Consider the following 24,652-nt stretch of genomic DNA (forward strand, 5'->3'; position numbering starts at 1 on the left):
CTCTAAGTACACAGTCCAGGGCGTGGGCCCTGACCTCCAAGCTCTAAGGGCTGGGAAGATAGTGGAAAGGATAGATGAGGGGACTAGGCCTAACCAAGAGAAGCGGAAGTGGCCCAGGTCTGTGGGCAAGCATCTGGGGCTCATCTCAGGAAGTGGGTTTTAGGCTGTAGGGAAAGCAAACTCGCTTCAAGAGGAGCAAGTGACAACTCATGTCACCTGTGAGCAGAAGCAGTGGTCTGCCAGCGACGACAGTTGATGTGATGTGAGGAAGCTGCTGCCCTGGACATGTGTGGTCCTCTTCTCCATCTCTGCAAACAATATAATCACCCACCTGGTTGTACACACCCGATGTGTGGGTCATATGTGGTCCCTCTTCTTTCTCACCTTCCATTATCCATCAGCAAGTCTTGCTAATTCTATCTTTCACATCTGTCTCCAATCCATTTCCCTCACCGTGAGAGCAACCTTCATCTCTTTCCCAACTACTGCAGTTGATCTCTCCGAGGCCTCTTGTCTCCCTTGTCTATTCTCTCACAGCAACCAAAGCCATCTTAGGAAAACAGATTTGCCCATGGCACTCCCCAGCTTAAGATCCCTGATGGTCCTCCTGCTGTCCTCAGAGTAAAGTTCAAGTTCCCGAATGTGGCCTGCAAAGCCATTTATAATCCGACTCTTGCCTACGGGTCTCATTCCTTCCCCTGCAAACCCATCCTGAATTTCTCCCGTACGTGGTGCTCTCTCTCAGCTTTTGTACACCCAGGTCCCTCTGCATGGAGTGCCCCTTTTCCTTCTCTCCAGGCTTACTGGTACTCCCCCACCCTTTTTTTTTTCCCCAATTGAAAAAAAAAAAAAAGAGGTATACTTTACATACACTAAATTTCACCCTTTATACAGTCATGTTACCACCACTGCAACCAAGATGTAGGGCAGTTCCATTATCCCAAATTTTCTCATGTCCCTTTGTGGCCAACTCTACCCCATCCCCAGCTCCCGGCAACCACTGATCACTGATCGTTTCACTTGGGAACATACCTAGGCATGGGATTGCGGTATGTGCGTAGAGAACAGAGAAAAGGGAAAGTAAGCGGAGACAGTGTGTCAATAGGAGGGAAGGGCGGCAGCAGCTGATTCTGCTGAGAGATCGAGGGATTCGAGGACTGAGGAGTGGCTGTTCTTTAGGACCGGGGAGTCGCTGCAGACCTTGGCTGGACAGTGTCCACTGTGCATGTAGCAATTTCTCTCCTACGTATTTTCCCAAGAAGCCTCCTCTCACCCAACAGACTGAGTTCCTGTCCTTTGTAGATCCTTAACGTCCAACGCTTATCTCCATCTTAGCCTTAACCCCTTAAGCTGTAGTTGTTTTATTGACCCCTCCCGTTTTACTGTACCCTCTCCGACCACAACCCTGACCTCTTCTTACACACTCCATCTCACACACACACGCACACGCGCACACGCACACACTCGTGTGAGCTCCCCAAGGGCAGAAGCAGTATCTTGGTATCTCCAGCTCCCAGTGGACCTGAAACAATCTTTTTACAGTCAAAAAGTTAAGTGAGTGAGTGAATAATTGCTGGACAAGTTAAAGAATGGATGGATGGGTGCAGCTGGGTGCTTAGGAGCAAGGTTTTGCTCTTACTCTGGCCTGGCTGCGCCACTCACCCCCTCCCCATCCGGGCGCCATACTCAGTAAGGGCACCCTAGAGGGGCGGTGCTGATGAGGCCAACGTCGATGACGTTGACACACCGACGACGCTCTCGGGAGGAGGCGTGGCGGAAGGGGCGGGACAGGAAGCGGAAGTTCGGTCGGAGAGAGTCGCGGCTCCGTTGCCATGGAGACCGAGAGCGCCGGCGCGCAGCGAGGGTCCGAGTCCGAGTCGTGCCTGTCCCGGAGGGCCACCTGGGGGCCCACCACGAACCTGACCCGGTCCCCCAGCCCCAGCCAGTCCACCTTCAGGTCCTCGTTGCTGTCCTCCTTCGCCTACGCCGAGGGCTTCCAGCGCAGCGCCGGCGGCCGGCCCCGCCGCGTCCCGCCGCTCGAGCTCGCTCGCCGAGCCGAGCCGCAGCTGCTGCGTCTGCGCCCCACCTCGCTCCGCAGCCAGGACGTCTCGTACCTGCTCAGCCTCGTCTTCCGCGGCCTCTACTCGGCCGAGGCGATCGGCGAGCACGCGAGCAGCAGCCTGATCAGGGCCCGCGGCAGCGAGGATGCGCGCCACGAGCAGTTCGTGGACTCGCTGCAGCAGGTAACGCCGCCCGGCTCCTGGCCGCGCCCTCGGCGACGCGGTGGCCTGGGGTCTGCGGACGCGGGGGGCCGGCTGCACCTGCACCGGCACCGGCACCGGCACCGGCACTGGCACCGGCACCTGCACCTGCAGGGAGGCGGGCGCCGGCCGGGCTCGGCACTCCCACCCCTGTCGGCACCTGCCGGGTGCCACTGCACGCCGAAACAAGGCAAGCCCACCGCCCTCGGGGCCATCCCGATTCACTGGGGCCATCCCGACTCACGGCGCCCCTACACGACACAGTAGAGCTGCCCCATACGGTTTCCCAGGGGCGCCTGCTGGATTCCAACCGCTGACCTTTTGGTTAGCAGCCGTCGCTCTTAACCACTGCGCCACCAAGGTGCCACTGCAGGGGCGCGTTAACCGTGAACACACCCCTTGCAGTAAGCAAGGTACGCACAGGCTTAATGTGTTTATTTACTAATCTGTGGAGTCCTGGTAACACACTGGTTAGGAACTCAGCTGCTAACCAAAAGGTTGGCAGTTCGAATCCACCAGCTGCTCCTTGGTAACCCTATGGGGGGAGCTCTGTTCGGTCCTACAGGGTTGCTGTGAGTAGGAATGGCCTCGAGGGCAGCAGGTTACTAATCTCTAGTGCACAATTTCACATGAGTTTCACCACATGAAAGAAAAACAGGTGAAATTGTGCACTACAGGTTAGTAAGTAAGCACAATTAAGCCCTTGTGTGCCTTGCTTATTGGGTAACCTGTCCCTGCCAGGCTCTGTGGGAAAGAGCCAACCAAGTCAGTGAGCCCACAAAGCTGACATTCTAGTGGGAGGACACTCTGCATATACACACACGTTATGGCGTATCTGTAGCATCTATACACACACATATGCAAATACACACATACTACACACATGGCATATATCTGTAGGGTCTAGCTGTTTCTCTGTATACACACACCTGACTGGTCGGAGAGCTGAATGGCTGTTGTTTCCTAAGCTGATGAAGCCAAAAGTCACCCCCTTTTGAGCTGCCTTTACATCACAAGTCACAACTGATGCCCAGATTTTAGGTTGCTCAGTCTCTGAAAGAACAGCCCTGCTTCCTCGGCTGTGCGAGAAGAAAACCAGCTGGCGTGGGCGCTCTGCGGGATCTGACTCCGCCGCCCGGACGGCCGACCCCCTTCAGCCTCACGGCACTCCTCCCCTGGGCCTTCACACACACACGCTCCTACCTCTTTGCCCTGCAGTCCCTCCTGCCTCTCAGACCTACCTCTGTGTCCTCTTTTTGTCCTCTCCCTGGCCTGTGCCTCCTCTCCAGCTTCAGCCATCCCTTCATTCATTTCACACATTTTATTGATCGTCAGTTATGTGCCGTGCCCTGTTCTAGACAGTGGGGAGTCCACAGGGAATAACACCACATTCACTCTGCTAAGACTTCAGCCAGTGCAAACCAGACCTTGACCTTGAACTTTTTTTTTATGTAGTTCATATCTTTTTTTTTTTTTTTTGCTTTAGATGAAGGTTTAGAGAGCAAATCAGTTTCTCATTAAAAAATTAATGCACATTATTTTGTGACATTGGTTCCCATCCCCACGACATATCAACACTCTCTCCTTTTCAGCCTTGGTTTCCCCATTTCCATTCGTCCAGCTTTCCTGTCCCCTCCTGCCTTCTCGTCCTTGCCCCTGGACTGGCGTGCCCGTTTAGCCTCATTTTGTTTTATGGACTTGTCCAAACTTTGGCTGAAGGGTGAACCCAGAGGTGACTTCAGTACTGAGCTGCAAGAGTGTCCAGGGGCCATACTCTCACGGTTTCTCCAATCTCTGTCAGCCCAGTAAGCCTGGTCTTTTTTTTTTTTTTTTTTGTGAGTTTGAATTTTGTTCTCCGTTTTTCTCTAGCTCTGTCCAGAACCGTCTATTGTGATCCCCGTCAGAGCAGTCAGTAGTAGCTGGGTACCATCCAGTTGTCCGGGACTCAGTCTGGTGGAGGCTGTGGTACTTGTGGTCCATTTGAGCCCTTGAACCTCTGACTCACCCCAGTCATTCACATGAGCCGGAATGTGCGGAGTGCTGTAACCCTCGTGACCAATCAACTGGTTTCTTAATTTCTGTCTCCTTAATATCCCTCCCACCACTAGTCACTGTACCAAGGTCTGAACTGGCAGAGAGTGATCCTTCTTAAAAAAAGAAAAGAAAAAAGCTTTGAATTAAAAAAAAAATAAAAAACAGTAATATTCATTTCAAAAATTTCAGAATCCATAAAAGTTTAAAGAGTGGTCCTACAGAAATATAACTATGCAAAAATATGTTAACTTTATAAATTTGGTATATCTACATTATAGAGTACCATGCAGCTGTTAAAAGTAATGAATTACACCTAAATTATAGGCAGAATTATACCTATATTATAGACAGAAGGAAACCTTGGTGGTGTAGTGGTTAAGTGCTACAGCTGTTAACCAAGAGGTCAACAGTTTGAATCTGCCATGTGCTCCTTGGGGCAGTTCTGCTCTGTCCTATAGGGTCGCTGTGAGTCGGACTCCATGTCATTGGGTTTGGTTTGGTTTTATAGACAGAAAGTTACCTGCCATTTATTAATTTAGCAAAGAACATTGCGGAACAATGTTAAGATAATTTCATTCTTATAATAACATACACATAAGAAAAAATCTGATAAAAATTACTTTGCATGCTTCTACTTTTGCATTACACGTAAATTCTGCAATTACAAAAAAACTTAAAAAAGAGCAGCCATCCATTATTCCCACCCGTCTGATACTACTGTTCTCATACCGGTACTTCTCTCTCTCTCTCTCCTTGTCTCTTCCTTGCTCTTCTGCGTCTCGTCTGTCTCTGGATGAGTAGACTCTGAAGGGGCTGGATAGGATTGCCGCTGCAGCTCTGGAATTCATCCTCCCTGGCAGAAGTGGTAGCCACCTTTCAATATGGAATTTCTCTCTTAATCTGACTTGTTCCCCAGGCAACCCCTTTGGGTACTAGATTTCCTCACGTCGGTATGGAAATAGGTCTCATGACTAAAAGCAAGTGTTCTGGAACCCTGCGCTCTGGGTTCAAATCCTGGCTTCTCCAAATACTGCCTGTATCATCTTGGGAAATCCTTACTTCTACATGGTTCACTTTCCTCATCTGTAAAGTGGGGATAATAATAATTTTACCTGTAGGTTGTTTTAAGGATTAAATGAGTTCATAAGGAAAGCATTTATAACATTGAACACCTGGCGGCTAGCAAGCACTCACTAAGTGCTGGTTGGTGTTGTTACTGGTATCTTTATTTGGATAAGATGCTAACTCTTGCATTCAAGACCTGGAGTCAGGAATTACAGCCAGACCTAAATAATAAGACAGGACACAAAGCATGGTACCTTATGTTTTGGAGCTGTCCTTGGCCACTGTCCCCTGAAGAGGGCTATCATGGATTGAATTATGTCCCCCAAAAATACATGTATCAATTTGGCTAGTCCACGATTCCCAGTGTTGTGTGACTGTCCGTCATTTTGTCATCTGAGGTGATTTTCCTGTTGTAAATCCTACCTCTGTGATGTTAATGAAGTAGAATAGGTGGCAGTTATGTTAACGAGGCAGGACTCAATCTACAAGACTGGATTGTGTCTTGAACCAATCTCTTTTGAGATATAAAAGAGGGAAGCGAGCAGAGAGACAAGGGGACCTCACACCACCAAGAAAGCAGTGCTGGGGTTCCTGTGCGGAGAAACTCCTAGTCCAGGGGAAGACTGATGACAAGGACCTTCCTCCAGAGCTGACAGAGAAAGCCTTCCCCTGGAGCTCCCACCCTGAATTTGGACTTCTAGCTGTCTAAACTGTGAGTGAATAAACTTGTGTTTGTTAAAGCCATCCACTTATGGTATTTCTGTCACAGCAGCACTAGATGACCAAGACAAGGACCTTTCTTGACCCTAACAAGACTCAGCCACCTTCTCCCAGCCTTTCGTGTATCCTCATTCATGTTGGTATCACGGTGCTTTTACGACTGTGTTCCACTTCTTTGTATCCTTTCCTGGGCCTTCCTGCTGAAATGTAAACTCCTTGAGGGCAGACATTGTATCTGATTCATTTCTCTCCCCTAGTGTAGGTCTTTGTTAGAAGAACACCTCACACATTTTTGAGATCCTACCAGATCTAGGAGTATAATAAGGAACATTGTCTCCCTACACAAACTGTCTTAACATTACCTCGCCCAGTGAGCCATCTGCCTCTTGCTTCCAGAAGTCTGAACTCAAAATACAGATCAGATGCATGGCTGGCTAGTCACTCTGTAATCAGCGTGAAGGAGTGTGTTGGGCACCTAGGTTGAGCTATCTGGAAGCAGACCCTGAGAGTTTGGGGTGCAAGTGTTTATGAGAGATCAACCCCTGTGAAGAGAAGGGGAGGAGGCAGAATTGACCAGTAGAAGAAGCCTAACTACACGATGCAGGCCCCACAACCGTGAGCAAACGTGACAGGTTGCTCTGGAGACAGTATTGCCTGTCAGAGTTTCTCTTTTTGGGCCAGACTAGCTAGGCATTGTAAAAACGTCATGTGGGTGGCGTCTGTCCTCTAACTTCACAAGGGGGAAGGAGGACCAAGATCAACAGCCCAAGGCTGATTCCTGTGAGGGAGGTCAGACTTTTCTCCTTTGTCTGCCATCTTTATCAATTCTGACACCGACCATTCCTCCCGCAGTACCCTCTACTTCTCTGCTGGGTTTGATAATTCATTGCGATGGCCACACAGAACTCACAGACCATACTCAAAGTTATGGTGTATATTAGGGAAGTGACAGTTATAATTCAGGCTCAGGAACACTCAGGATTACAGTTCTTCTGTCAGTACAGCCTCTTCCCAGCTGTGCTCACAGGCACGCCTCTCCCTGGCCCTCAGTCTCTGCCCAGAGGTGCTCATCTTTCTCTCTCTGTGGTAGTGAAGCCCACCGCACTGCCTCCTGCTGCTGGATCTCTCTTGCTGCCGCTTCTCACCGTCTTCAGGGTTACAGCTTGCTCTCTTTCTGTCTCCTGCTTCCAGGAACTTCTCAGCGCCCGAATCCCGAGTACAAAGGACAGGCTTTCTGCTCCTGGCTGTTCTTCCTTGGTGGTAGTAGGATCCTCCTCTCTGCTCTGGAATTGGCTCTCTTTTAAGGCAAAACTGACCAATCCCCTTGGTGGGCCGCAGTTACTTTATCACACAGCCCTGCCCAGTCACTTTGGTGGCAGTTACAAGACCATGGCTGGAAAGGCCACACACAAAAGTAATCAATTGCACCTCAGCCATTTTTAACCCTGCCTCTCTCAGTCACTGCATGGCGCATCCCTGGAAGCACATGATCTCAGCTGAGCCCTTTCCAGCAGCTCAGGTCGACTCTGAAGGGGCTGACGGCTGACGGCTGAGAGCCGTCAGCTGACTGCGTTCCCTGCAGCTGGCCAGCATGTCTTTCCTTGAAGGGGGACCTGGGCGACAGTCCCTTGTCTGCCACAGGTGGTGTGGTAACTCGTATGTGGTATTTCAGAGTTCTTTGCTACAGAACCAGGAGTCAGGAGACAGGGTTCCAGGCTTGGCTCTGTTACTGACTTTTCTGTGAAATCTTAAGTTATTTCCCCTCTGTGGGTCTCAGTTTTCACATCTGTCAGGTTGGCAGATAGTCTCTATAATTCTGCGACTGTTCTTCTGTGTCCCATGGGAGCTCTGATATTGGCATGCATCGCATAGAGCTGTGTGGTCTCACCAGATTTCTGTATGTCTGGTCATCCACCTGCCAGATTCGAGAACTCTACAAGCAGCGACTGGATGAGGTTGAAATGGTGGAGAGGCACATCATTCAGGCCCGCGCTCGGGCCATGGCGGAGGAAGAGCGGGCCACGCAGCAGGCTGAAGCACAGACCCTTGAGGCCTCCAACGTCATCAAGTTGCCTCCAGGTGTGTGTGAAGAACTACCAGGTGCCCTTCACCCCGACTCCCCAGCTGTTAATATTTTCCTGCATTTGCCCCATTGCCCATGCTCTGGTATTTTTCTGAACATTTTGAAGTCTTATCACCACAAAGTGCTCCAGAGTGCGTGTATTTAAACAGGGGCACTATCCTACATAATCAGCATACAACCCCCCAAATCAGGAAGTCAGCACTGGTACAACTCACGTCCCATTCAGATTCCACTTCCCGTCACACACACACTACCCCCCAAATCAGGAAATCACTGGCACAACACACGTCCCATTCAGATTCCACTTCCCGTCACACACACACTACCCCCCAAATCAGGAAATCACTGGTACAACACACGTCCCATTCAGATTCCACTTCCCATCACACACACACAACCCTCCAAGTCAGGAAGTCAGCACTGGTACAACACAAGTCCCATTCAGATTCCACTTCCTGTCACACACACACACAACCCTCCAAGTCAGGAAGTCAGCACTGGTACAACACAAGTCCCATTCAGATTCCACTTCCTGTCACACACACACAGCCCTCCAAGTCAGCAAATCACTGGTACAACACACGTCCCATTCAGATTCCACTTCCTGTCACCCACACACAGCCCTCCAAGTCAGGAAATCACTGGTACAACACAAGTCCCATTCAGATTCCACTTCCTGTCAGCCACACACAGCCCTCCAAGTCAGGAAATCACTGGTACAACACAAGTCCCATTCAGATTCCACTTCCTGTCACCCACACACAGCCCTCCAAGTCAGGAAATCACTGGTACAACACATGTCCCATTCAGATTCCACTTCCTGTCACCCACACACAGCCCTCCAAGTTAGGAAATCAGTGGTACAACACAAGTCCCATTCAGATTCCACTTCCTGTCACACACACACAGCCCTCCAAGTCAGGAAATCAGTGGTACAACACAAGTCCCATTCAGATTCCACTTCCTGTCAGCCACACACAGCCCTCCAAGTCAGGAAATCACTGGTACAACACAAGTCCCATTCACATTCCACTTCCTGTCACACACACACTACCCTCCAAGTCAGGAAGTCAGCACTGGTACAACACACGTCCCATTCAGATGCCACTTCCTGTCACACACACACTACCCTCCAAATCAGGAAGTCAGCACTGGTACAACACACGTCCCATTCAGATGCCACTTCCTGTCACACACACACAACCCTCCGAGTTAGGAAATCACTGGTACAACACACGTCCCATTCAGATTCTACTTGTTGTCACAAGAGTCTCGTTTTTGTTTCTGGTCCAGGATCCTATCTAAGAATCAAGTTGCATTTAGTTGTCACATGTCTTTTTTGGCTCCTTCATTTGGAATAATTCCTTGATCTATTGTCTTCCACATTTTTGAAAGTTGTTGGCAGGGCTTTCATTCTCTAACTTTTCTTTTTTTTCATGACTAGACTTGGGCCATGCGTTCTTGGCAGGAGCGCCACATCACATCAGGAAGCACAGGTGTTATTAACCTTGATCACCTGGTCATGTTGGTGTCTGCCATGGTTCTTCACATTAAATTCAGCATTTTTCCTTTATAATTGAGTAGTAGTTTGTGGAGGGCTCAAAAAAAAAAAAATTCTTTTTTTTATTCTCAGATTATACCAATAATCTGTTTCTCACTAGACCTCCACTGACCAGCATTCACCGACAACTCCTTCTTGAATCAGCCACCTCTATAATGATTGTAATAATTTCTTCTGTTTTTATCAGATGGTTTCTACTGTCAGGAAGAGTTTTCTCTTCTTGTTCATCCATCCATCCACCTATCTGTCTATGGAGGGAGTGGTATCAGAAGGAGAGGATGCAGTTTTTCATGTGGTCCTTTGCCCTTTGTAGGGAGGTTTTAATCTTATCTTCTGATTTTTCCTAATTGATCCATGACTATTACGGTAACTAGGCCAAACCTAAAAATTCATAAATTAGGACATATGATGGGGAAAACGTGTTATTCACTTGGCTCCTGTATACCCTCGGTTATAGGGAGCCTCCAAAGGGAAGGGCCATTGAAAGACCCCATGTCTTAAGATAATATTGGTTAATGAGGCAAGAAACAACCTTCCAAGCCTTCCTCTACTCCTATTTTTTTCCTTAATTTTTTTAAGCAAAGTAATAAATATACATTATTTTAAAAAACCAGTAACTTAGAAGAACTTATAATAAAATATAAGTTCTCCGAACTTCAGTCCACTTGCCAAAGGTGACCCTTTCTAGTTTAATTCTTTTGGATACTCTAAATAATGTCTTTACTACTGTTTCATGGCTTATCACCCATAAAAAAAAAAAAAATTTTTTTAAACTGTTTCATGGCTTATCACCCATAGATACTAATTATTGACTTCCCACTTTATTAAATGAGACTTTCATGTGCCCGTGGGTCTCTTGGGAGTAGGCTGATCTAGCTGGGCTTGGCTGGCTTCAGGCTGTGAGTTCAGCTGAGCTGGGCTCCTTGCTAGAGGTTGGGCTCAAGTTGGCTCCATGCGAATTTATGCTGAGGTCAAGGTAAAGGGATAGCAGTCCGCCAAGGAAGCTCTCCTCATGGTGGTGGCAAAGGTGCATGAGGGAAAGCCCAGCTAGGCAACTGCTCAAGCGCGTTTCAAACCCCATCTAACTTCTCATTGGCCAAAGGACATCCCATGGCCAAGCCCAACGTCAAGAGTGAAGAAGTGCACTCTGCCTCTAGAAGCAGGGACTGCAAAGTCGCGTGGCAAAGAGTGTGGATATAGGGAAGGGTGAAGAATTGGGGCTAGTTATTCAATCTGCCACACTTCTCTTAATTCTGTTCTGTTATAGACCTTTCTGTAGCAGTGTTGTTCTTAGGTGCTGGCGAGTCGGGTCCGACTCATAGTGACCCTGTGCACAACAGAACAAAACACAGCCCAGTCCTGCGCCATCCTCAGAGTCGTTATGTTTCAGCCTATTGTTGCAGCTACTGTGTCAATCCATCTTGTTGAGGGTTTTCCTCTTTTTCGCTGACCCTGTACTTTACCAAGCATGATGTCCTTCTCTAGGGACTGGTCCCTCCTGATAACATGTCCAAAGTATGTGAGATGGACTCTTGTCATCTTTGCTTCTAAGGAGCATTCTGGCTGTACTTCCAAGACAGATTTGCTTGTTTCTGTAACAATGTTTTAAATAATACCACTACCCAGCCTTGCCCAATGGTTGGCCTCTTTGAAGTGGCCGATAATGTATTTGCTGGTTAGTTTCTTAAATCTCAGCATTACCACAGGTTTCTGAGAAAGAATTTTGTTAGTTTGGCTCAGAGGACGAAGAAAGTCTGGGTGTAGATTCCCCAACATCAGCCTGGCTCGAAACACCTTTATCCTCTTTCCCTCCTATGTAGTCAAGTCTGTCTTCAGATGGTGTGTGGACAGCGAGTTGCTACGGAAACATCATTTGATCTGCCCAGAAGATTACTACAGTGACACGATACCATTTTGCTCTGCACCCAAAGGTAATGTGTCTGCACCCTCCTTGAGCCTCTGCTGTCATTCCAGGAAAATCCTTTAGTCGCAGGACCACACTGATCATCTTTGCTGCCATTTCCCTTTTCACAGGTATTTTTCTCCCTTTTCTGTAATTTTGTTAGTGACTTTTAGGAAAGTCATATCTGATCACGCCACCTCCTCACTAGCCCTCAAATGCCTGCAAGATAGAAGTCCTAGCTTCTCCAGGTGATGTTCTCGTCAACTGCCCAACACAAGGAGATGTGAAAATACTTAAGATGTAGCTGAGAGAACCAAGAAGGGGGAAACTGAAGGTATAGATAGGCGAGGGAGCAAATTCCTTATGGAAAAAGGAGGAGATGGAGGCAGAAAGAACATGGGTTTAGGGAGTTGCTCATACAGGAAAGAGCGACTCTTCATCCTTTGAGGATGGAGGGAGGGTGAGTGGGGAGGCAGACAAGGGTGTGTACGTGTGTGGTGCTGAGCGGGTTTCCTGTGATGTGGGAGGCAAGGTCTTTTGAGGGTGAGAGGAGTGGGGGGCTGTGTTGCAGGCTTAAGCAGAGGCGAGTTTTGGGGAGAGTCACCATGTAGATGCGGAGAATGAATAAACTGTGGGTACACATCCGATTGCCTAGCAGTGCCGTGCATAGAGGACAGGCGACCCAGCAATCCCAGTCTGTGGGACTGTGTGGTGATCTCTGGGGTTCTGGAGCTGAGAAAGGGTTTGGGATGTGAGGGTTGGGATCTAGAGAACTGAAGGTGCCCATGAGAAGGGAGTTCTACTTAGACCAAGCTCCAAGGCCAGAAAGAGGCAGCATAACCAAGTGTCATGGGATACAAAGCCTCTTAGTATCGTAAAGTTAGTTGGAAACTCGCTATATTGGGCAGGTGAATAAGGATGGAGCTAACAGTTATTGAGCGTTTCCCAGGTGTTGTGCAAAGATGTGAGTGGTGGTGACTGTTTCATTGCGTTCTCGTTAGCAGTGAATATTCTCACTTAACCTTTTGGGGGTGACCTTATAGGTGTGAAAAACTGACACGAATTTTGATTCTTCATGCAAGCTTTTTAAAAAGCATCTTCAGACGTGGGGTGTGTGTATGCACGAGTGTGTGTGAAAAGCGTCTTTCATGCTCTTTGACTGTGTAAAAAACCGAGCAAACATTTCAGTACTTCAGTCCTAAGTCTTGAACACACAGAGCAAGTTCCAACTGTCCATATGCTGAAGAGCAGCTACATCTGGTGTAGTAAACGTGAAAACTTAGGAGGAACTGTCGTGCTGACTGTGGCTTTAGTAGTTTTATCAGTCATCTCAGCAACGTCCGTCCACTTCCTCACCTTGATCCAGAACTCCGTTTGTTTCCTTGGTGCCACAGGCAGCTCCCTCCCTGGGTGTCAAAAACTGACATTTAGTTGTGGGAAGCGTGCTGTCCCAAATAAAGAGCTGGCCAAGAGGCTTGAAGTTTTATGCAGAAAGAAGGTTGCTGATGCTGACAAGTTAGGGCTCAGTTTGGATACTTTGACCTGGGACTCGTCTCTCAAGGCCGAACACAGGACCGAAAAAACTGCCAAGGTTAGTTTTGAAGTCTGTGCACGGTGATGTGTGTGTGAGCAGTGCGGACGGGGTGGTGAGGGGGAAGGAGTTCAAGATGGCACAGGAAGCTCGAATGAACCCACAGCAAAGTAGGGGGCAGCCTTTGCACTGGCCGCCTGGGAGTCATGCGGTCGGTCAAGATGTCAGCACACACAGCCCCTTTGCCTTCCATTGACTTCATACTCTTGTGTGTTTCAAAGAAAGCAACTGTACCAAAGAATAAAAACTGGATGAACCACTTAAGTGTGCCACAGAGAGAAATGGAGCGACTTCTGCTTGCCCGAATGGAGAGTCGGAACCGCTTCTTGAGAAACCCTCGGTTTTTCCCTCCTAACACACTGCATGGAGGCAGGTCTCTTCTTTTTCCTACAAAGAAGCCAGGACGGATCAGAGGGCTCCAGGGTGTAGTGTCAGAACAGAGGTGTGTTATCATTCCTGACTTGCGTTCTCAGAAACCTGCCCCTTTAGAGTGAAAACCAGAGGTCTTGGGTTTGGTCCAACTCATGGAGGTCCCTGGACTGTTGGGGGCAGGGTGTCAGAATGGACTTGGGACACCCACAGATGCCTGTGGACACCCCTAGTCCACTGTCCTGTGTTTGCGCTTCTCTGACCCCCCAGGGCCTCAGGAAGTAGTGGTTGGTATTGACCCTTTGCTTACATCCAGATAGCCTGGTCAAGTGGAAGGAATCTCTCTATAGTCATGTGCTCCTTCCACTGGGTTTATATGTCTTGGATAATAAAAATGTTTAAAATTTGATTTATTATAAATAATTAGTATAAATTGTGATTTTTTTTTAATAGAGTGCCTTCAGCTATGTTTTAGTAATTATCTTAATGAAGGGAATGAGTTGTTTCATGGATTCATAATTTTAATGGACTTAAAAGTATGAATATTTCTTTATTAGTCAAATAATACATGTCTATTAAGAAACATTTTTTTTTTTTTTATTAAGAAACAATTAGGAAACACTAATATCCAAAAGGATAGATGACACTGTATTAAAAACCCAGTTAACATTTTGGTGTTTAAACTTCAAGAGTTTTCTCCATGCATATTGAAAATGAAATGTATAACTACAGATGTCTGCAGAAAGACTGGACCGTGCTGCCATATTATTTTATAACCTGCTTTTAAAAAATCAACACATTGTGAATATCTTTGATGACTTGAATGTATCTGTTTTTGCATTCATCAGAACTAACAGCCTTTCCCCTTCTTCTGGCCCACAGTTGTGCGGATACGCCAGTGTTTCTAGCGAAGCCATCAATTGGGTTTTTCACAGATTATGAAATTGGACCAGTTTATGAGGTAGATATCTTCTCATTTTTTCAAAATCTTTCTCGTGGACTTTATTGAGCATACACATATCTAGGGGGAGTCTGTAATGAATTCTTATCTGCCCATCACCAACCTTCAGCAGTTATCTACATTCTGTCATCTTGTTCCATCTGCCTGGCACACCCCTCTAGCTTCTTTGTGGTGTGTCTCTGTGCACGTGAGTGTACTGGAATATTTTAAAGTAAACCAAGACATCTTATCCTTCATTTAATACTTCAGGAAGTATCTCTAACAGACGAGGACTAGAAACAACAACAAAAAAAACCATAATACCATTAGCACACCCAGCGATACTAACTATGATTCCTTAATGTCAACCAGCACCCAGACCATGTCTGACTTCCCCCATTTGTTAAAAAAGTTTGGAGTGTATGAACGGAAGTCCTAGAAATCATGTCATTCTTCAGTTAATACTTCAGTAGGAATCTCTAGCAGCTAAGGACTTAAAAAAAAGCATAATACCGTGATCACGCTCAACAATATTGACACCGTGAACTAATACCTGGTTCATGTCGGATTTCCCCCCATTTGTTTAAAAAAAAAAAAATCAATTTACAGTTGGTTTCTTTGAATCAGAATCCAAACAAGGTCTACATATTTCATTTCATAAAAATATCTCTTAGATCTCCTTAATTTGGTGGTAATTCCTCCCCCACCCTGCTTTTTTTTTTTTTTTTTAATCCATTTATTTATTAAAGACACTGCAATTTCTGACGTCTTGGATTTGGCTAATTGCATATGTGGTGACATTAAACATGTTCCTTTATCATCTGTATTTCCTGTAAACCTATAGTTAGTTGTAGAGGTTTGATTAGATTCAGGTTCAGTTGTTTTTTTTTTTTTGGCAAGAACACTTCCTTGGTGGTGCGTGCATTTCTTACTGCATCCCATCAGGAGGGGCGTTATATCTGGTTTTCCCATTTTCAGTGATGATAAGACTGATGAGTGGCTTCAGATACTGGGAGCCACCAGTGCAATGGATCATGTTTATACAACCTTTCTCACGTAGTCTTGTAACCCAATCACTTGAGTGGGACTGTACAAATGATGTAATTGTGGCCCGATTGGATAGCTTGCTAATAATGCAAAAATTTCATGGCACCTGTGTGGGGGTGGGACCATGGAAATAAGGCATCTGGGACACTAAGGAAGGAATTGGTCAGCTTTGCCATCCTGCTAGGCTTAAAATGAGCCATCACAGAGGCGAGAAGGAGAGGATCTCACCACTACCAAGAAAGAAGAGCTAGGAGTGGAGTGTGTCCTTTGGACCTGGGACCCCTGTGCTGAGAAGCTCCTGGAACCAGGAGCCTGAGAGAGAGAGCAAGCTGTAACACCAAAGACGGCAAGAAGCAGCAGTAGCAGAACCAGAAGACCGGCAGGAGACAGCCCGGCCCGGGGAGCGAGAAAGCTGAGCACCTTTGTGTGGGAGACTTGCTGGTGGGGTAGGGTGCCTCTGGATACCTGGTGGAGCTAGGATAGCTGACCCACGGAGCTAGAGCTGAGCCTTGGCTTGCTGGTGGGGTAGGGTGCCTCTGGGTACTTGGTGGAGCTAGGATAGCTGACCCACGGAGCTAGAGCTCAGCCTAGGCTTGCTGGTGGAGTAGGGTGCCTCTGGATACCTGGTGGAGCTAGGATAGCTGACCCACGGAGCTAGAGCTGAGCCTTGGCTTGCTGGTGGGGTAGGGTGCCTCTGGGTACTTGGTGGAGCTAGGATAGCTGACCCACGGAGCTAGAGCTCAGCCTAGGCTTGCTGGTGGAGTAGGGTGCCTCTGGATACCTGGTGGAGCTAGGATAGCTGACCCACGGAGCTAGAGCTGAGCCTTGGCTTGCTGGTGGGGTAGGGTGCCTCTGGGTACCTGGTGGAGCTAGGATAGCTGACCCACGGAGCTAGAGCTCAGCCTAGGCTTGCTGGTGGAGTAGGGTGCCTCTGGATACCTGGTGGAGCTAGGATAGCTGACCCACGGAGCTAGAGCTCAGCCTAGGCTTGCTGGTGGAGTAGGGTGCCTCTGGATACCTGGTGGAGCTAGGATAGCTGACCCACGGAGCTAGAGCTGAGCCTTGGCTTGCTGGTGGAGTAGGGTGCCTCTGGGTACTTGGTGGAGCTAGGATAGCTGACCCACGGAGCTAGAGCTGAGCCTTGGCTTGCTGGTGGGGTAGGGTGCCTCTGGGTACCTGGTGGAGCTAGGATAGCTGACCCACGGAGCTAGAGCTGAGCCTTGGCTTGCTGGTGGGGTAGGGTGCCTCTGGGTACCTGGTGGAGGTAGGATTGGTGAGCCTACGGAGCTAGAGCTGAGCCTTGGCTTGCTGGTGGGGTAGGGTGCCTCTGGGTACCTGGTGGAGCTAGGATAGCTGACCCACGGAGCTAGAGCTGAGCCTTGGCTTGCTGGTGGGGTAGGGTGCCTCTGGGTACCTGGTGGAGGTAGGATTGGTGAGCCTACAGAGCTATAGCTGAGCCTAGGCTTGCTGGCCGGGTGGGGTGCCTTGGGGCACTTATCAACAGAGCTGAAAGAGCTCTGTAACGCTCGCCTGAGCAGAGCAGCCGTCACAGGGCCAGAAGGAGGCCTGCCTGTAGGCACAGCTGGGAAGAGGCTGTCCTGCTGGAAGAACTGTATCCTGAGCGTTCCTGAACCGGAGCAGTAACCTGTCGCTTCCCTAATAAACCCCATAACCATGAGTGCTGTCGGCGAGCTCTGTGTGGTCATTGCAGTGAATTATCAAACCCAGCGGAGAAGTAGAGGGCGGAGAAGTAGAGGGTGGAGAAGTAGAGGGTGGAGAAGTAGAGGGTGCTATCAAACCCAGCGGAGAAGTAGAGGGCGCTATGGGAGGGACGGCTGGTGTCCGAATTGGTCAAGATGGCAGAGAAAAGAGCCGTGTCTGACCTCTGCCTCACAGGAATCAGCCAGGGGTTGCTGATCTTGGTTCCCCTTCCCCGTTGTGAAGTTAGCGGTCAGACACCTCCACCATGCTGTTCTGCAGAACCTGGTTCATCCTGTATAAAGTTCTTTTGAACCTTTCATGTAACGGTTTTAGCAGCCTTAGGTGATTGTTGCCTAGATCTCTTTCTTTCATTCAGGGTTACAAAATGGTGATTTCCAATCCTATTATTCCTTCTGCATTTATTAGCTGTGATTTTCTATTAAAGCAATTGCATTTATTAGCTGTAATTTTCTATTAAAATAACTAACTCCACTCTTGTCCCCTCTTCCTTGTACTCTCTTTCTTCCTATAGGTAACTGTTTCTATTCCTTTGGGTTCTTCCATTGTTTCTACTTAGAATCATAAGCAATTATGTACATATACCTGAGCACCCTCCCATTCTTATTGTACAGTGCACTTGTTTTTTTAACTTAAATGCATATCTGGCAATCCCTTCAAAGCAGTATATAGAGATTTCGTCATTTTTTCCCCCACCTTCCTTATGCCACCATCTTGGGGAATCAAATCAAGATCAAGCTTGTTGTTGTTGTTCGGTGCTCTTGAGTTGGTTCCAACTCATAGCAACCCTGTGTACAACAGAAAGAAACACTGCCTGTTCATGAGCCATCTTCATAATCATTGTTATACTTGAGCCTATTGGTGCAGCCACTGTGTCAGTCCATCTTGTTGAGGGTCTTCCTCACTTTTGCTGACTCTCTGCTTTACCAACATGATGTCCTTCTCCAGGGACTGGTTCCCTCCTGATAACATGTCCAAAGCACATGAGACAAAGTCTTGCATTCCATTCTTCTAAGGAGCATTCTGGCTATAATTCTTCTAAGACAGACTTGTTCATTCTTGGGGCAGTTGATGGTTTATTCAATTCTCCTCTGATCTTCTTTATTCATTGTCCAGCTTTCACATGCATATGAGGTGACTAAAAATACAATGGCTTGGGTCAGGAACACCTTAGTCCTTAAAGTGACATCTTTGCTTTTGAACACTTTAAGGAGGTCTTTTGCAGCAGATTTACCCAATGCAATGCGTTGTTTGATTTCTTGACTGTGGCTTCCATGGGTGTTGATTGTGGATCTAAGTAAAATGAAACCCTTGTCAACTTCAGTCTTTTCTCCATTTATATGATGTTGGTTATTGGTCCAGTCGTGAGGACTTTTGTTTTCTTTATGTTGAGGTGTAATCCTTGTGGTCTTTGACCTTCATCAGTATGTGCTTCAAGTCCTCTTCACTTTCAGCAAGCAAGGGTGTGTCATCTGCATAACACAGGTTGCTAATGAGTCTTCCTCTAATCCTGATGCTACGTTCTTCATATAGTCCAGCTTCTCAAATTCTTTGCTCAGCATACAGATTGAATAAGTAAGTATGGTGAAAGGATACAACCCTGACACATACCTTTCCGGATTTTAAACCATGCAGTAACCCCTTGTTCTGTTCGAATGACTGCCTCTTGGTCTACATACAAATTCCTCATGAGCACATTTAAGTGTTCTGGAATTCCCATTCTTCGCAATAATTTGTTAAGAATCACACAGTCAAATGCCTTTGCATAGTCAAGAAAACACAAGTAAACATTTTTCTGATAGTCTCTGCTTTCAGCCAAGATCCATCTCATATCAGCAATGATACCCCTCATCCCACCATCTCTTCTAATCCAGCTTGAATTTCTGGCTGTTCCCTGTCAATGTGCTGCTGCAATTGCTTTTGAATTGTCGTCAGCAAAATTTTACTTGCATGTGGTATTAATGGTATTTCCCATTCTGTTGGATCTCCTTTCTTTGGAATGGGCACTAATATGGGCACAAATATGGATCTTTTTGGTTGGCCAGGTAGCCGTCTTCCAAATTTCTCGGCATAGACGAGTGAGCGCTTCTAGTGCTGCATCCATTTGTTGAAACACCTCAGTTGGTGTTCTGGAGTCTTGTTTTTCACCAGTGTCTTCAAGTGCAGCTTGGCCTTCTTCCTTCAATACCATTGGTTCTTGATTATGTGCCACTTCCTGAAATGGTTGAATGTCCACCAATTCTTTTTGGTACAGTGACTGTATATTCCTTCCATTTTCTCTTGATGCTTCCTGTGTCGTTCAATATTTTTTCTATAGAATCCTTCAATATTGCAACTCGAGGCTTGAGTTTTTTCTTCAGTCCTTTCGGCTTGAGAAATTCCAAGCGTGTTCCTCCCTTTTGGTCTTCCAACTTCAGGTCTTTGCACATTTCATTACAATACTTTACTTTGTCTTTTCAAACCGCCCTTTGAAATCTTCTCTTCAGCTCTTTTACTTCATCATTTCTTCCGTTCGCTTTAGCTACTCTCCGTTGGAGAGCAAGTTTCAGAGTCTTTTCTGACATCCACTTTGGCCTTTTCTTTCTTTCCTTTTGTTTTTTTAATGACCGTTTACTTTCTTCCTATATGATATCCTTGATGTCATGCCACAATTTGTCTGGTTTTCGGTGATTAATGTTCAATTTGTCAAATCTATTCTTGAGATGGCCTCTAAATTCATGTGGGATATACTCAAGGTTATATTTTGACTCTCGTGGACTTGTTTTAATTTTCTTCAGCTTCACTTGAACCTCACATATGAGCGATTGATGGTCTGTTCTGCAGTCGGCCCTGGCCTTTTTCTGACTGATCATATTGAGCTTCTCCATCATCTCTTTCCAAAGATGCAGTTGAATTGATTCCTGTGTGTTTCATCCGGTGAGGTCCATGTGTATAGTCACCATTTATGTTGTTGAAAAAATGTATTTGCAGTGAATAAGTCATTGGTCTTGCAAAATTCTGTTGGCTGTATAGCAACATTTAAAACCTGAGTATCAAACTAGAGGAGAGCAAAATGTATGAGGACAATTATAAGTACCATAAGAAACATTTGGGACCTGTATTCAATTTTTTGGTCAGCTTAGGTCCTAACCAGGAGAATAAGTCTTAAGAATCAGTTTGGTCCATTTTAGTTAACTAATTATTCCCCCTTGATTAATTGATTGTTTTATTTTTTCAAAATATGTATCCAGGTACTATAAAATATATCAGCTGTTGTATAGGTTTCATCCCATTGACCAATATTTGAGAGTACTTCCACTACTTAGAATTACACCTACTCCTCACTTACCGACTATCCCGTTACCTGACATTTCACGTTTACAACAACAGTAAAAAAATGTGTCAGACTATTTTGCGCAGCAACAGTGTACATTTGGCAGTAACAAATGCCGAGGGGCGAGGTGAGAGTAATGCTGGCTTTGATGATTAAGGTTATGTGTCAGCTTGACTGCGCCATGATTCTCAGTCGTTTGGCAGTTATGTAATGATGTAGCCATCCTCCATTTTGGATCTGATGTGATCATCCTCCATCTTCACATAATGCTGATTTTCGCTTAAGGACCGAGTCCTTGGAACCTAACCCTGTCAATAAGTGCGGAGTGGGTGTATTCTAGGTAACGAGATTAAACTGATACGTTAGTCTAGCCTAAAACTGGTTTCATTTGTTAATGTCAGTGTTTGTTTTGCTCCTGAAATTATCCAGATTTGTTTAGTAGGAACCTTACAAGTTGTCACCTGTGTTCTTTCTATATGATCTATCATTTTTTGGAGCACTTACTTAGATTCTGATGTTACAAGATGTTCCAGGCTTAACTTTTACTTTCTTTGTTCCAGTTCTGGAATCAGTCTCCAAAAAGCTCAGGTTTCTTTTAGTGGGGAATGGTATTTAGAAAGCAAGGTCTGAGCGTTAGTTCTGCTCGTTGCCACTGGAGGTATCAGAGGTGTACTTGCTTCCAGGTCTTTTCAACAGACAGAGCTGGGGGAAAAATAGCAAATATATACATACATATATATGGGTATGTGGGTATACATGTATGTATGTGCGCGCACATGTGCTTACATGCATATATACATACATATTTAAAATCATGAATTCATACTGATACCTCTAATTACAATCCAAATCCACGGTGCCTTCCCCTTTTCCATGCTTGCAGCTCACTTCTTCCACAGTCATCTGAAGGATCTTGAAATAAACTCTACTTCCAGAAGTCACTGCTTCTAGTGGCTTCTTAATGAACCTAAGGGTCAGATTTCCAGGGTAACTGGCGTTCAGGCTGCAGGATTCTAAGCGTTTATATATTGGGAAGAATGTAGCCTCAGATGTATGATCGGGAGCTGAAGAACAATATTAGTGGTAAAAGTACTTGGGAAAAAACAACAACAAAGTATGCGTGATATGGTCCTTTTTGGTGTAGTTTCATTGGTGTGTCTCAATATATTCAGTATTCCAGTTACTGTGACCACGTAACAAATTGCCTCAAGATTTAGTGGACAGTTTGCTTTGCTTTCAGATTAGATATGGCACGTTGAGGACAACTTATCTCTGTTCTGTGATAGCTGGGACCTCAGCCAAAACACTAAAAGACTGGGGGCTAGAATTATCTGAAGGCTTATTCACTCCCATGTCTGGTGGTTAATACTGGCTGTCAGCTCAGACTCTCAGTTCTCCTCCCAGTGGGTCTCTCCTTGTGGTCTCTCCACATTGTCTAGTTTGGCTTCCTTGCAGAATGGTGGCTGGTTTACCCAGAGCAAGCCTCCCAGAAAGAGAAAGCCAGGCAGAAGCTATCTCTGTCTCTGTCACCTGTATCTCAAGTACTTCACCTTTTTTTGTGTGTTTAGTTGAGTTTTTGTGGTGAGTTGTTTTGATTCCCATCAAATTTCTTTGTCTTACATTTTAAAAGCAGTTTTATTCGTGGTTACCATGGGATTACATTTAGCACCCTAAATTTATATTTACCTAGTTTATACTAACGTAGCTTCAAAAACTGTTTCTGTACTGCCTTTCCCTCCATCTTCATTTGTTGATGTCACAAATTATGTCATATATTTTGTATACAGTATGGTATATTTGTACTTACTATTTATACTTTTGTTTTTGATATCCTGTAGAACATAACAAATACATTTACAAAGCAGAAGTACAGCAAAACTTGTCTTTATATTTGTCTTTGAAACTATCTTTAGTGAAGGTCTTTATTTATTCATACAACTTCCAGTTATTATCTAGTATTCTCACCTTTCAAATTGGAGGACTCTCCTTAACATTTCTTTTAGGGCAGGTGTGGTAGTAACAAACTCCCTCAGCTTTGTTTTTCTTGGAATGCCTAAATTTTATCCTTGTGTCTGAAATACAGTTTTGCCAGGCACAGGATTCTTGGATGGCAGTTTTTTCTTTGAATTCTCTAAATATATCATCCTACTGCCTGCTGGTCTCCATGATTTCTGAGAAGAAATCAGCTGTCTTTCTGAGACTCCTTTGTATATGATTGTTTATTTTGCTCTTGCTGCTTTCAAAATTCTCTGTCTTTGGTTTCCAGCAGTTTGATTGTAATGTGTCTTAGAGCGGATGTCCTTGGATTTATCCTACCTGGAGTTTGCTGAGCTTTATGTATGTGCAGATTCATATCTTTCATCAAATTTGGAAAGGTTTTGGCCATTGTTTCTTCAAATATTCTTTCTACTCCTTTCTCATTCTCCTCTATCCCTGGGACTCCCATGATGTATATATTAGTCTGCTTAATGGCATCTCATAGTTTTCTAATGCTCTGTTCATTTTTCTTTCTGTTTCTCAGACTGGATCAATTCAGTTGTCCTATCATCAAGTTCTCTGATCCTTTCTTCTGCAAGTTCAAATATGCTGCCAAACACCTCTGAGGAATTTTTTTGTTTCTGTCATTGTATTTTTCAGCTCCAGAATTTCTGTTTGGTTTCTTTTTATAATTTATATTTCCTGGTTAATATTCTCATTTTGTTTATACATAGTCTGTTTTAATTTCCTTTAGTCCTTTGAGCATATTTAAAACAAGTGTTTTTAAGTCTGTATCTAGTAAGTCCAATGTCTGGTCTTCCTCAAGGATGGCCTCTATTAATTTATTTTGTTGCTTTGAGTGGGCCATTCTTCACTGTTTCTTTGTGTGTCTTGTGATTTTTTTGTTGAAATAGGATATTTAAATAATGTGGTACTTCTAGAACTCAAGTTCTCCCCTTCTCGAGGGTTTTCTAGGTTTCTTTCTTCCTTTTTCTTTCTTCTTTCCTTTCTTTTTCTACTCGTGAAGGTTGTGATAATGCATTGTCTTAGTGGCTTTTCTATACCATTTTAGCAGAAACAAATAGAAGACTGGTAGGAGGGAAAAATATTCTTGAAGTCTTTGCAGAATTGTTTTATGATGGAGTAATCCTTAACCAAACTTTTACTGAGAGACCCACCCGAGGAGAAAGTTTATGATTATCTCAGGTCTTCCTGGGCGTGCATCTTGCCCTGGGCATGTGGGTGCTTTTCCAAATTATACACACATAAAAAACCAAAACCCATTGCTGTGAGTGGACTCCAACTCATAGCGAACCTATACACTGGGGTGCCTTTAAATGCCCCCAATTTCCATGGAAATGCTCTGCCCAGGTTTTTGCCCTCCTTTGCTCCAGGCCACCACATGCCTCTCAGTTCACCTTACAGTGCCTCAGGCTCTGCCATGAGCAGCCTCCAAGATGGACAAAACAGAGATAAGTGCTTTACTTTAGTCTTTCAGATAGTCTTTCAACTGATTTGAGCAGGGAAACACCATATTTTGTTACTAAAGTACATTTTGCTCACTCCAGAACCAGGAGTTAAGATCCCAAGGTAGAAATGTGGCTGCTGCTTCTGACCAGGTACTGAGCAGGGGCCAGGGGTCGTGCTAAAGCCAGTATCAAAGAAGTGCTTTAGAGTCTTGCTACCACTCTGCCAAGTGTTCACCCAGCTGCCAAGATCCTCCAGCTGTTTGCCAGAATTCCAACAAGGCTAGTACTCTCATGTTCTGCTTTTTGTTCCTCCTGTGGGGTATGGGAGTGTGGGACTTCTTACTCTGCCATTTTGGATGGTATCCTAGACACCACTTCTTCATGGGATGTGGCCAGGTTCTAGAAGAGCATGTGGGACCAGAAATATTGCTGTAGACCATTTTTGGAAAATATAGCTGCCACAGTTAGTTTGCTATTTAGATTTAATAATATTTGGTGATGTCTGTTTTGGAAATGCAGCTTGCATCTCTGAAGTGTATGACTGTGTACATAATAGTTGTTTACTCAGCCAAACTATAAAGTGTAAGGGTAAAGACATTT

The 24,652-nt window shown here is 45.7% G+C and overlaps 1 protein-coding gene across 1 annotated transcript in view; it reads left to right on the forward strand.

Annotated features, from left to right (window-relative positions):
• Window positions 1-1,832: 1,832 nt before the first annotated feature.
• The window catches only part of DLEC1 (DLEC1 cilia and flagella associated protein), a 72,765-nt gene continuing 49,945 nt past the window's right edge, over window positions 1,833-24,652 (forward strand). The window contains exons 1-6 of the mRNA XM_064277489.1: window positions 1,833-2,243; window positions 8,003-8,159; window positions 11,545-11,655; window positions 13,022-13,218; window positions 13,440-13,660; window positions 14,470-14,548. Coding sequence (XP_064133559.1) covers window positions 1,833-2,243; window positions 8,003-8,159; window positions 11,545-11,655; window positions 13,022-13,218; window positions 13,440-13,660; window positions 14,470-14,548 — 1,176 coding nt within the window. The remainder of the gene's footprint in view (window positions 2,244-8,002; window positions 8,160-11,544; window positions 11,656-13,021; window positions 13,219-13,439; window positions 13,661-14,469; window positions 14,549-24,652) is intronic.

Source organism: Loxodonta africana, chromosome 27 (assembly GCF_030014295.1).
Source record: "Loxodonta africana isolate mLoxAfr1 chromosome 27, mLoxAfr1.hap2, whole genome shotgun sequence".
NCBI classification, from domain to species: Eukaryota; Metazoa; Chordata; class Mammalia; order Proboscidea; family Elephantidae; genus Loxodonta; species Loxodonta africana.